At 35.9% G+C, this 13,708-nt stretch overlaps 1 protein-coding gene, 2 long non-coding RNA genes and 1 other non-coding gene across 4 annotated transcripts; 1 reads left to right on the top strand and 3 right to left on the bottom strand.

Annotated features, from left to right (window-relative positions):
- Positions 1-235: 235 nt before the first annotated feature.
- Positions 236-307, bottom strand: TRNAT-UGU. Its single transcript has one exon. It is a non-coding gene; the product is annotated as a tRNA-Thr (tRNA).
- Positions 308-1,346: 1,039 nt separating this feature from the next.
- On the bottom strand, positions 1,347-2,290 carry LOC110909555. Its single transcript, XR_002575445.2, has 2 exons — positions 2,239-2,290; positions 1,347-1,682 (listed from the first exon to the last, which is right to left on the bottom strand). It is a non-coding gene; the product is annotated as an uncharacterized LOC110909555 (long non-coding RNA).
- A 142-nt stretch (positions 2,291-2,432) lies between these two features.
- On the bottom strand, positions 2,433-3,664 carry LOC118487309. Its single transcript, XR_004881300.1, has 4 exons — positions 3,290-3,664; positions 3,126-3,193; positions 2,871-2,919; positions 2,433-2,571 (listed from the first exon to the last, which is right to left on the bottom strand). It is a non-coding gene; the product is annotated as an uncharacterized LOC118487309 (long non-coding RNA).
- A 5,806-nt stretch (positions 3,665-9,470) lies between these two features.
- On the top strand, positions 9,471-13,481 carry LOC110911251 (GDSL esterase/lipase At5g14450). Its single transcript, XM_022155849.2, has 5 exons — positions 9,471-9,717; positions 10,086-10,295; positions 10,608-10,780; positions 12,151-12,424; positions 12,991-13,481. Exons 1-5 carry the CDS (start codon positions 9,486-9,488, stop codon positions 13,299-13,301), a joined length of 1,200 nt encoding a protein of 399 aa, XP_022011541.1. The 5' UTR covers positions 9,471-9,485; the 3' UTR covers positions 13,302-13,481.
- The last annotated feature ends 227 nt before the right edge of the window (positions 13,482-13,708 follow it).

Raw genomic sequence — 13,708 nt, 5'->3', positions numbered from 1 at the left:
CAGAAACAATAAACAAAAAGTGCGAAACGATTGTGAATTCAGAAAAAAATAAACAAAAAATGCCAAAAGATTTTAATTCAGGAAAAAATAAACAAAAAATGCCCAAAAACAATAAACAAAAAATGCCCAAATATATTAAATTAAAAAAAAAAGTAAACAAAGATGCCAAAAGATTATAAATTCAGAGAAAAAGAACCGCAAAATTGCAAAGTCGAGAAAAAATAAAGTTAAATAATGCCCCCATGCAGGATCGAACTACAGACCTCCAGTTTACAAGACTGGCGCTCTACCACTGAGCTATAAGGCCGTCGTTATTCCAAATGCATAGTTTTGTGTATATATCTGAATACGATATAGTAACTATAATTTTGGGGGTCCCCTTTTATGTGTTGAAATATTCTCTTCGAGACTTCGTTTTATACTAGTGGGAAACCCGCGCGTTGCAGCGGAGTCGACACTACGCGGAGAGAACACACGTCACCACTTCCATGTCATTGCCAACCACCACTCCGTCATTAATCTCCAAGAACACCAAACAAACATAAGAAAAATTGGTTGCCAACAATTCATCCTTCATTTTTTCCGTTTTTCGATACCGGTACTTACGGATAAAACACCGGTACCGGTACCGAACCGGTGTATTCAGTACCAATACCGGTACCACTTTTCACCGGTTTTCGGTACCGAGTTGACACCTTGCTCATCCCTATATTTGACTATAGATGAAGGCTCTTTAGTATTCTACAGCCCAAAATATTCCAAGGGTTGAGGGTTTAAACAACCGTTAAATAATATATGTTTAAGTAAATCATCTTTAAGAAAAGCTAGGTTAATGTTATTTGTTGAATTTATACATAGTTCTGTTGACTAAAGCTTTGACTTTTGCCATAATAGGAAACTAACATAAATCACAAACTTTATTAATGATTTAACCTCATAAGCTACAAATCAAGTTAATCAACATATGAGCTATCTATATATTTGACTGGAACCGAACAATTCCTGTAAACATTTAACTTTCCATAGTCGAATAAAGTGAAAAACTGCCATCGGCCCTCGATCACACTCAAGACTCAAGCTGGTCTGCAAAATTGACTGAACTCACACTTAATTGAGAAAATACTGGACTCTAAAATCTCTACTTTACATGTTAATGTTTGACATTGAGTTTTGAAGATCTTCCTATCAAGAATATCCCATCAAGGGTTGCGTCAACCAAAGTGATTCTGAATATATGATGAGAACCATAGCAAACTCACAGAATTAAATATTCACCAATACCCTACTAACTAACCAAAGGGAACAGGTAACCCAGAGTTGCCCGTTTTGATCATTAAGTAAATGTTGGTGATGTAAATAAATTCATGTCAAGAGTTTTCTTCTACAAGTTGTTGCAAATATGTGGAATGTTCGATACAAATAAAAAGGCATATAATGTACATGCTTCAACTGATAGAAATGATTCTAAAACAACTTTGAATTCTAAACATAATACATTACATTTCTATGTGTTGAACCGTTTTACAAAACTTTGTGTCACCAATCGGAACCTTGATCATAAAACACCAAAAACCAACATCAACCGACCTTTCAACCAAAGGGCGGTTCATCACCATTGTGCACGCGCCTATTTGTTCACAAGGAGCATCGCCAACGCAAGAACAAGATTCGACTTTTTAAACCTACAGACAAATTAAACAGGTAAATTCGAAAACTTCAAAAATGGAAACGGGCCATATAAGTCGACTGCAAGTAAAATGCCATTTTCGTCCCCCGAGGTTTAACCACTTTTGCGACTTTCGTCCCCAATCTGCCATTTTCATCCTAAAAGTTTAAAATCTTGTCATTTTCACTTCGGGTGGCAAATTTTGAGGGATGAAAGTCGCAATATATTTCCAAACTAAAAGATGAAAATGGCAATAAAATACATACCTGAAGGACTCAAATGCAAAAAAAAGGTCATTTTGGATAGAACAAGCAAAAATCACTAAACCTCGGGACGATTTTGGCATTTTACTCTTAATTATTTAAACAATATAGTTTTCATAATGCTGTTACATGCAGTAGTTATTTATATAAGTTCGAAAATATATGGACAACCACATTGACAGATCAGCCAGGCCTGACCCGACCCGTTTGGACCAGTATTAAAAATTGTCCATTTTGACCCGTTCACAGCATGTCCATTGATAGGAGGAGACATATGGAACAAAAATAATAACAATAATAGAAGAAGACCTTCAATATAATTGTGAACTCAATGTGCACGGTGTTATGTGACGACTCAATTTCATGAAAGCATTTTATAAGGTGATAGCTTATACCAGTCCATACTAATAACAGGAAAATATGTTAATCAATCAATATAATTATCAATAACTTCTACGAAGACTTGCTTATCATTATTTGAAAATTTGAGCAAAATTACCAGTATAAGGTGACAACTTGATTGCTAATTAACTCCAGCCAGTCGATTTATTGTATCTGGAGGCTAATTCACCTGGGTAATTGCAACTTTGAAAGGTCGTTAATGATTTTCACCCTAGTATCATAAGACCACATTGCTTTATCCTGTTTGAAAGCACCACAATGATTAGCTATAGCTTAAATAAGCACGAATCTAATCTATTTTAATATTTTTTAAGAACACGAAGGTAAGTGAAGAAAAAGGAGAATTGGAACAAGCGAATCTAATCTACTTCGACTATTCTTTGACTTTGATGGAGTCGGGACACTTGTAACTACCACCAAGGAGCTCATTTAATGGTACCTCGTCTACATTCTTTGCAAAATCACAAATATCATGTTTTGAACCATATATTCCTGACCCAACATAATGTATACTTCAAAGTTTTGAGATTTATTTTAACCTCGCCGCATCTTGTTTCGAAAAAAATTCTTGACCTCGGTTTGAGAAACCTGCAGAAATAAAATTTCTTACATGTCACGATTTATAAATGATTTAAAAACGAACATAGCGTATACAATTTTTTACTTTTATACCACTAACCCAGATTAAACGAGCCTTATTGTTGCAATATGTAGAATGCTAAAAGGGTCGTTTATTTTGGGATGGAGTAGGAAACTTATAAAAACTAAATATAAATAAGGAAACTGTTCCAAACCTGCTTGTAGATACTTGTACAATAGACCTTCTTGCAAACATCTCTCTCTCATCCTCTGACTCCTCTGACTGAAACCCAAAACATCAAAACAAAGAATAAATAAAAAAGTAAAAAAAAAACAAAAAATCATCAATCAAAACCCTAACGATTGAAATTAGAGTTACCTGCGTTGGGATGTTGAGATGAAAGAATCAATTATGGTGGCAAATAGAAGGAGAGCACAGACTCCATAGCTGGTGGCTTTAGATATTCCGGTTATTGCTATGTTTTGTTCAAGTTCAGCTCAAAATATGGCATGAACAACCAAGGGATGGGATTAAAAAGACCAGGGGTGATGAGGATACCGAAATCGAATTGAAGGCATGCTCCATTGAATAAATTAAAGTCTAATTTGCTTGATTTCCCTGTGGTTTGCCGAATTGAAGGCTGGTGTCAATTAGGTTGGATTTAAGTGAAGTTGGAGGGGTTGAAGACTTAAAGGTATGAATTGAATTGCTCATTGAAGAAGGTGATTATCAATTTAGACGGTTTCAGTTTGATCAAAGGTTAGAAGTGATGAAAGAAGGTTAAGAGGGGTATAATGGGAAGAAAAAGGTAAAATATTAGGGATTTTAACTATCTTTTCACATGCCATCTTAAAATTAGGGCTAGAAATTACCATTATATCCATGGGAGATGCTTTATATAGTAGTATAGAAAGAATTATAGATTATAGATTATATATAATTATATTTCTTTCAACATCATTGCTCACAAAATAGGCTTAAAATATTTGTATCTAACAATGGTACCATGTTGAATCGAAATGAATCGAACCGATACAAATCGAATGCTCAAAAAACATACCGCCTCAACGTATGAGAAAATACCCAATATAATAAATAAAAAATTAAATTTATAGAAACACTTTTGATGTGTAAAAAAATTTTTAAGTGGTAGTTATTTATTTTGTTGAATTACATGTTATATTTTCGTATTCACTAATGTGTAAACAATTTACGAAGAAACAGATTACGAAAAAACCATTTAACAAATAGTATCACATAAGACGGTAACAATATATTTCATCCAGAAATGACCTATTACATCTGTGTGACTTCGTGTGAAACTTTCTTAAGGTGTTGTTTGTTTTTTAAGATGTAAAATGTCTACAGTCAACGGATCACATCTGTAGAAGAATAGGTTGACCAAACCTCTGTAGTCTACATGAAGGAGGCTGTTTGGTTTTTAACGTATGTAGACTTCAAAAATAATTTGACGGTGGTGTACGGACGGTGGTGGTGGGTGGTGGTGGTGCTGGACAGTGGTGGTGGTGGATGGTGGGTGGTGGTGGTGGTGGTGGACGGTGGTGGGGGTGGTGGTAGATGTAACACTTCGCATTTCTGTACTTCCCTTATTTAGAAAGTTGTAAACATATTTATATTTTTGGAAACTTGTAATCGTATCGTATTCGTATTTCATTTCCAATCTTGTAATCTGAGGCTTTGATCATAATGGAATTATACATGTTACATACTCGTGTTATACGTTACAATCTTGAATGCATAGTTATACGCACAACCGATACTTAAAATACTTGTATTTATAATTTACACGTGCATTATACCCATACAATACGTTGATACATCTTAGTATACCTTATACGACTAGAAATATGAGAAAATGGCATGAACTAACCCAACTCATAACCATTGGGCCGAAGACACACGACGACAGCCCAAAAAGGCCACTCTCGTGGCCTTCAAGCCCACTCGTACGGAGGAGGCTTGCCTCCCACACGAAGGAAGGGTCTTCGCCCCCTTTCTCTTCCGCGCGAACCACAGGAGACACGAAGGCACTTTTTGCCTTCTTGTCACACAAAACCTAAACACACGAAGGAACTTTTTTGTGCCTTCATGTCACACGAAACATGCACACCTGTACGCGAAGGTGCAGCCTTCGTGTCCACCTGATCTCCTTCGCGTGGGACTGTCTGCACACGGGAACTGTTCAACGCAAATGTTCACAGAATGTTCCAAAACCTTCTTTTTCACCTTTATTTCAACTCCCAACCACCACCAACCACATTAACTATTAAAACCCTAATCCTATCTTATAAATAGGAGCCTCCATACACTCCTAAATCCTTTCTACACACCTAAATCACTCCCAAGTGCTCTCATTTCTCTTTTCCCCAATGTAGGGTAACTTTGGTGCTCCACCCTCCACGACCCGTCGACTCACGCGTGCTTCGGAAAGCTTTGCAAACCGTGAGTGTACATGACCCCCTTTTTATTTTTAACACTTTTGGGTGCAATACGTATAACTTATCAAACTCACACAATCACATACAAACATGCTTGACACAAACAAACAATCTGTTATACATGCTTAATACATTATGCTAGAATTCATACATGCTAGAATCTTTATTTGCACTATACTTTGTCATTAACTTCGTACAAGCCTCACTTAACATGTGTAGCGCTATAGGAGTAACACACCACCCGTATACTTGAGGTCATGTTAAGTCATACAAAAACGGTCTTGTTGTTGCGACGATAAGATTATGCTAGTGGGAAATTTTGGGTTGACAAGTAGGAGATGCATGCTAGTATTGTTATGATATGTCTTAATTTACGTTTATGCCATGTGGTTTCATTTAACCGTTTTTATACTTATGCTAGTAAATCAAACCCGTATGCTCGCCAATACTTAATGTATTGACATGTACTTGAATATGTATTGCAGAAACTTGATGATGAGAAGCTGAAAGAAATCTAGTAAGACGACTAGAAACACACTTTAATTTAGTACTTGTTTTGTATTTTTTATTTTGTTTCCTCGTAATTTGTTTCCAAACGATGTATTTCCGTTTTAGAAATAGTCGTTCTGAAGTCTTTTGTAATCTCGTTTTCGTCTCACTCCGATGTTTCCGCCATCGGTTGGGTTGTGACAGTAGAAGGTGGTGGTGGGTGGTGGACGGTGGTCGTGGTGATGGACGGTTGTGATGGTGATAGACGGTGGTGGTGGTGGTGATGGATGGTGGTGATGGACGGTGGTGATGGTGATAGACGGTGGTGGACGATGGTGGTGGATGGTGGTGGTGGTGGTGGTGGTGATGGTGATGGACGGTGGTGGTGGTGGGTGGTGGTGTTTAACCCTCTGCAGAGCTTAGAAAATCTTAGAAGGGCCAAGTCTGCATCAAGAAGAGTTCGCACAAACGTTTTTTTAGTGAAACGTCTTCGGAAAAACAAAGAGTCTGCAGATGGCAATGTCTGCGTGTGGTTTGTGCGTCGCAGACAGAAGAGGTTATGCATATCTTTTTTAGAAAGACAAACACCACCTAAGTAATTCTTCCAACTACTAACTTTTCATATAAGTTATTTAAAGATGAAGCTTCAAGTGTTGATAACTTCGTTTTAAAAACCTTTTTCATGTTTCCATTAAACTAATCTTGAATTAATAACATGTTAACAATATACTAACAAGTAACAATCTATATATAAAGTATAACGTTAAATTTTATTTTAATAATGTTTATTGCAAAAATACCCAAATATGTAATAAGAAACAATCTAAGGATATAATGGTAGTTTATAGCCTATAGGTGAGATTGTTTGAAAATAAGCAAATAAGCAGCAGCGGCGGAACTAAGGGGGGTCAGGAGGGGTCAGGAGGGTCCGTTGACCCTCCGGCCACCCTCCGATAGATGGAACTTCATATTGAACATAGATCTAAAGGTGAGGTTTTTTGAAACATTGACCCTTCAATTGTCGCTCTAGTTGAAAGATAAACAGAAGAGAAGAAGTACGGTGGCCGTCATGTTTTTTGTCTGGCGAGTTGCAGCGGTTGTTCAACAAACGGCGTTGTTAGCTTTGGAAGAAGACGATAAGCACTAAACAAAAAGAAAAGTGCATCCGTAATTGAAATTTCTATTAATGGGGCTTTTTACATTTTAGTACGTGACCCAATTGAAAACCTGATATACAAAACCATTTATTGAATTTCTTTTGAAACAACATTACTTTTCTTTTTTCGCTTAACATTAGCGATTTTCGAACTTTCAATTATTTTTTCACTCAACATTAAAAATATATAATTTTTTTTGTATATAATACATAATTATTTTAATGTAGAGAACTATTTTTTATAATAAACTTTCGTAAAAAATAGCCTCAAAAACATATATTAATGGGTACAAAAGTGTAATTTACTGTTAGCAATATAATATCGTTATAGTGGTCATAGTACATCCATTAAAGAAAAAGTAAATAGTTACGGTATTGTGTATATAACATTTACATTGCGACCCCCCAATCATAAAGGTCTGGTTCCGCCACGGATAAGCAGTATCATTCAACGATTCAAAGTCATTCCTGATACGGATGTGTTCAAGGTAATTCTAGACGTGGGTGTGTTTGAAGATTGTTACTTTTATCATTACTTTGTCGTTGTTGTAAATGGTTCTCTGAAGGAGCACACGCAAAAATAAAAAATAAAAAAAAATACCCTAGGTCAGGAACCAGAACCGGTTTGGTAAGAAATTGTTAGGAACCGCATCTAAGTGGTAGGGTTTTCTAGCCGGTTTGACCCAGTTAAACCCGACCTATTGGCAGAACCATAGTCTTAGGAGTCGTAGCACGGGCTACGGCTCAACCTCATTTCGTACTTTTTTCGGTTTTATACAAAGAACATCCCCTAAAAAATACGAGGATACCCCTAATCAAAAAATAGGAAACTTGATATTACTAAAATCCCATTTTTTATAAGCCCAAACATTTACAAGCCGAAAACTAGTAGAATAATTAAGCCCGAGTGATAAAATAAGCTAAGTTAACAATATTAGAATTGAAAGAAGGTCCTAAATATAATTGATAAAGTTAGCCCAAAACCAAAACAATATTATAATTGAATAGTTGATCTTGCCTGGTGGAAAGCGGAACACATAGTTCTTGTCTTTTGGTTTATTGGGTAGTAAAACTAGCTTTGATTTGACCGGTTGCAACCGTTGAAAGATTTTTTTTCTAAATTGAAGTTTGTCAAGACAGGTTTACGCAATCGATTGAGCCTGGAATATTTGAACAATGTTATGGTTTGTGCGGTGGAAAAAGAAACTTTTGATAAAGTAAAAGACGACGATGTGATGGAACGATTTCAAGCTATGAACAAAGAAGATGACAAATCTATTATGTATTTGTTTTACTTTATTGATTATCGTTTTTTTATTGTATGATTACACGGTAATTTTTTTTTCGGGATACCCCTAAATTAATGGCTAGCTCCGCCACTGACCCGACCGGTCAAAACCCGGTTTCAAACTGGTCAAACCCGACCAGTTGACTTTCTTCAACTCAACTCCAACCTGAACCAGATCCAATAAAAACAACTTTTGACCTTGGTTTTAAATTGCGTGATGCGCTCCGATGCGTTTAGTCCAAAAATCTGATGCGTGATGCGCGATGCGAGCGCATCACGTATGTGATGCGTTCTTTATAAAAAAATAGTTAAAAATTATTTATACCTAAAAACTTATAAAAACATACTTAAAGTAAAACAATTGACGTAATTAGAAGATAAGAGTTGTGTTTTTTGGTTCAAATCAAGCATACTAAGATGTTAATTATGGAAAAAACCGAACACAGTTCATAAAATCTAGAAAAAAAGCATAAGAAACAATGCATTATGCGATGAGCGCATTATGCGATGAGCGCATTATGCGAAATGCGCGCAATATTCTTGCATCACGTAAACGCATCGCATCAGCTGTTGCGATGCGCTCTCATTAGTGCATCGGGCCCATCACGCATTATGCGCGCATAATGCGCATTTTAAAACCAAGCTTTTGACTCTTGTTGACCCAAACCAGAACAAGTTCCAACCCGAACCAATTGGAGAAAAAAAAACTGGGTTGTGCAACTTCTGCCCCATTTCAGGCAAAGAATAAAGTTTGATCCTTTTAGTTGGGCCTAAGGAGCACTGACCAAAAGTACTGGGCTGGGCTGAGTTTGAGTATTAGTGGGTTGATGTGGTAGGTATGTGACTGAATATACGTAAGCCTGATGTCACCTTATCTGTTAATGTTTGTGTTTCGTAGAAGTAAAGAAAACACATTGTACATGTATAAACGGCATGATATGATTTTAATGGTATAAATGTATTAACATGACATGCAACATTTTTCTAAAATAAATACACTTTAAAAAGACTTTCACATTTGTAGCTAATCGTTATGCTTAAATTATTAACAAAATTAAAAACGGTTGGTGAGAGTACAATGGTTAAGGTGACATTTAAGCAAAGTGACCGATTGACCGAAATGGTGCGTGTGTACACATATAAAAGGAACCATTGGAGTTGCTTTGAGTTCTTGTATTCATTATGGAAGCTATTATATCCCTCTTGCTAGTTGTTGGAGTAGCCACCGGTCAGCCGTTTCCGCCGCCTTCTCCGGCATGTGACATACCCGCAATATACAATTTCGGTGATTCGAACTCCGACACCGGAGGCATAGCTGCAGCATTTTATCCTCCAGGACCACCCTCCGGCGAAACCTTCTTCAAAAGACCCGTTGGACGAGCCAGCGACGGCCGCCTGATCATCGACTTCATCGGTAAACATAAGTTTATTGAATTCAATTTAGTATTAGCTATAAAATATTATCGACGAACACTTTGAAATAAAAAATAAATAGTTTTTTAATTTATTGTCAGATAAATCACCAATGGATTGGACCATTGGTGAACTTCATCGGTAAACATAAGTTTATTGAATTGAATTTACTTGAAGAAACGTTTACTACTAAACAAATGAGTGTTACCTATAAAATATTATCGACAAATACTTTGAAATAAGAAGTAAATAGTTTTTTAATTTATTGTCAGATAAATCACCAATGGATTGGACCATTGGTGATAGTCATTTGTTTTGCAATGATATTTTCCCTTTATTATATTATTATATTTATTTATGATCAATCAGCGGAGAAACTTGGGTTGCCTTACTTGAGTGCGTATTTGGATTCTATTAAAGCAAATTACACACATGGTGCAAACTTCGCAACCGGTGGTGCGACCATTAGGCGCGTAAATGAATCATGGTTTGAACATGATGTTAGCCCGTTTTCGCTCGACATTCAAGTCGAGCAGTTTAATCAGTTTAAAGATCGAACCACTTATCTTTATAATCAAGGTAAACTCTATTAAACAAGTTCGTACTCACATCAGATATGATTTGATTATCTTTAACTTAATTAGGGCAATTTGGGCGAAGTGGGCGGGTTCAAGTGACGTGTCAAAACAGGTTTTACGCAAAATGAGTTTGGATAAAAACGGCTCGTTTTATAAAAAATAATAATTTGGTTCGTGTCAATAGAGGGTTCAGGCCAAAATGAAGTCGGGTTAAAATGAGTCGGTTTAGAAAAAAAAAATACAAAGATAAATTCACTTGGTTTGGATAAGTTATGACATAATGACAATATTAATTATAATTTATATTTGGTAGCCAAGGATGACTCTCAAAGACAAAATCTACCTAGACCTAATGATTTCATGAAAGCTATATATACGATCGATATAGGCCAGAACGATCTCGCATACGTATTTAGGACAATGGGTGTTGAGGCGAGCCGGGCTGCAATCCCCGACATTATCGAACAGTTTGCTAATTCTATACGAGTAAGTTTTTTAGTTCTTTGTATGTTAAAAAACGTCGACTAAAAGTACATATATCCCAAGTACGGGTGTGATTTTAATATGGCAACACAACATGACATTAATCTAATACGAAATCTATGAGTTTGGGTTTAGTCTAAAAGGGCTATGTTTGAGTTGAGCTCCAAGACTTGTGGGTTGACCAATTTAATCCTTTTTTTTTCAAACTAAAAACTATATATTATTAATATGTCATAGCTTAAACCGATAGGGTGTTTTACATCAAAACTTAAAAATGAATAACGAATGAGCATTGGTTTTCATATTTGAAGTATTAATTTAAAAAAATCGGGTTGGATGGGTTGTGATCGTGTCAATTCAGGAAAACTCATGTTGTGTTTGGGATTCACGTGACTGACACGATTTTCAAGTTGGTGTCGTGTTCAGGTTCATGTATCTGACACTATTTCAGAGTTATGTCGTGTCCGGGTTGTGTCATATTAATAATAATATTATTGAAGTATTAATATGAAAAAAAAATCGGGTTGGGTTGTGTTCGTGTCAACTCGGGAAAACTCATGTCGTGTTCGGGGTTCACGTGTCTGACACGATTTTCAAGTTAGCGCTATGTCCGGGTTCATGTATCTGACACTATTTCAGATCTATGTCATGTCCAGATTGTGTCAAATATCCCCCCCCCCCCCCCCCACACACACACACACAACTTATGAGTCTTAGACGAGCCAAACCTGAAACAAGCCAAACTTGAGCTCAAGCCTTAGACTAGCTAGACTCTGCTCATTTACACCCCTACCTTCAATATCATAATTGAGCATCATTAACCGTAATTCACGATTTGCGATCGTGCTTTTAGTTTTAGGTTATTATTTTTCCTTTTTTCGACCGCCATTAAACGATCGTAAAGTTTGCCACCGGTTTGTGACCGACATTTAAATTTAGATATTAACTTATTTTCTTTCTTTCTTTTTTTTTTTTTAATTTTTGCAACCGTCCTGAACAGTCACAACATTTGCGACCAATTTACAACCGATATATAAATTTAAGTTTTAAACCTTTTTCTTTGCATTTTTGTGACCGCCCTATCACAAATGTTGCGAGCGGTAAACAAATTCGACTTTCAAAACATTTTTTGCATTTTCCGCAATTTTTGGACCGTCCTAAACAATCAACTTTTGCATTCGATTTGCTACCGATATTTATAATTTGATTTAATCTAAGTACTTTTAAAGATTTGTGCATGATGATAATGAAGCCTTGTGAACCTATTTGTGGGAAAATAGGGCTAAAAATTGACTTATAGGCCCACACACATGATGTGTATGATTATGATTAAAAACTTGTATTTTACTTGTTTATACATGTATTATGTATAGCAATTGTATGGAAAAGGAGCAAGGGCGTTTTGGATACATAACACCGGGCCCATAGGGTGCTTGCCCGTAACACATACAAAAGTTGTTAACCCTGCCGCGGGTTACCTTGATGAGATCGGGTGTGTTGCTGGCCAAAACCGTATAGCAAATGAGTTCAACGAGAAGCTTAGAGCCAAAGTCGTTCAACTGAGGTCCGATCTCCCGAAAGCTATACTGGCGTATGTAGACATGTACTCCGCAAAATACCAACTGATTAGCAAAGCAAAGGACCTAGGTGTGTCACACAAACTCAATGTTTGTACATTGTGTAAGGGTTTATACGGCCATTATGGTATTTGTTTATTGTTTAAGATAAAAATGGTAACCATAGCCAAGTGCAATGGTTAACAACTAACTATTAGATTATATTATTAGTGTGAGCTGATGCTAATAATATAATCGAGTAAATTACTTTTTGAGTCTCTGTGTTTTAGTGGTTTTAATTACTTGAGTCCAAAATTAAAAAGTTTAACGTGCTAAGTCCCTAGCCATTTATTTTATAACGTTTTGAGTCCAATTTTGTTTAAAAAAAATGGACTCAAAAGGTTAAAATTTGAACTCAAAAGAACTCAAATGGTTATAAAAAAGCGTCTAGTGACTCAGGGCGTTAAACATTTTGATTTTGGACTCAAATGATTAAAACCACTAAAACACAAAAACTCAAAAAGTAATTTACTCAATATAATCTAATACTAACGTGTGCTTGTTTTAGAAAAAGAATTAACTTGTGAATAACCACTAGTTAGTTTTTAACCATGGTTTAACATTTTTTTGTGAAATTCCTATTTAAATTTGTAATAGGATTCAAGGAAGGGTTCACAATATGTTGTGGGTATCATGATCAAGACAATGACATATATTGTGGAAACAAAGGAAAGATCAATGGTAGTGAAGTGTTTGCGGGATCATGTAAAGACCCAACAAAGGTCATAAGTTGGGATGGGGTACACTACTCCGATGCCGCAAATAGATGGATTGCAAATCAAATCACTTATGGGTTATTTTCCGATCCACCACTTTCTATTATCGAAATTTGTCCAGAGAACAAGGGTGCAAACAAGCTGAGTCTAGCCTCAATTCGACTAAACTCGTACCTGACTCCATTAACTTAGGAGAGCTCGAGTCGAGCACTGTGTGTGTGTTTTAAACTTGAACTCAACTTGTAAAAAAATTAACAAGCTCAAGCTCGATTTATCTCTTATTTATTATACCCCTACCGGAAAACATATCATCGATGTTACATAACATGTATAAACAAATGCTAATACTAATTTTAATCTTGTTCTATTTCATTTAAATGTCTATGTGTTATAAGTATCTACGTTTGGCTAGTTTTAGGCTACATTTAGGTTAAGCGATAGGCAAATATATCAATACTTACATGTACGTGAAGCAACTATTTGGAATTTCGGATACAACAAACAATTGTGGTAAGAAATTATTATTTTTTTCTTATAACTTTCCTGGCAATTATTCAAAAATGGTAACTTTATTGGTATAGTTTTATCCCAAATCATTT

The sequence above is a fragment of the Helianthus annuus genome, chromosome 15 (assembly GCF_002127325.2).
Source record: "Helianthus annuus cultivar XRQ/B chromosome 15, HanXRQr2.0-SUNRISE, whole genome shotgun sequence".
In the NCBI taxonomy this organism is placed as follows: domain Eukaryota; kingdom Viridiplantae; phylum Streptophyta; class Magnoliopsida; order Asterales; family Asteraceae; genus Helianthus; species Helianthus annuus.
The sequence above is the reverse complement of the archived record's forward strand: the minus strand, read 5'-3'. Positions and strand labels throughout refer to the sequence as shown.

What these genes read in the sequence shown, in the direction of transcription:
- LOC110911251 (XM_022155849.2), top strand. Translation starts at nt 9,486, where the DNA reads ATGGAAGCTATTATATCCCTCTTGCTAGTTGTTGGAGTAGCCACCGGT. An exon ending in CCTGATCATCGACTTCATCG is followed by an intron (nt 9,718 to 10,085) that starts GTAAACATAAGT and finishes ATGATCAATCAG; the next exon opens with CGGAGAAACTTGGGTTGCCT. An exon ending in AGTTTGCTAATTCTATACGA is followed by an intron (nt 10,781 to 12,150) that starts GTAAGTTTTTTA and finishes TATTATGTATAG; the next exon opens with CAATTGTATGGAAAAGGAGC.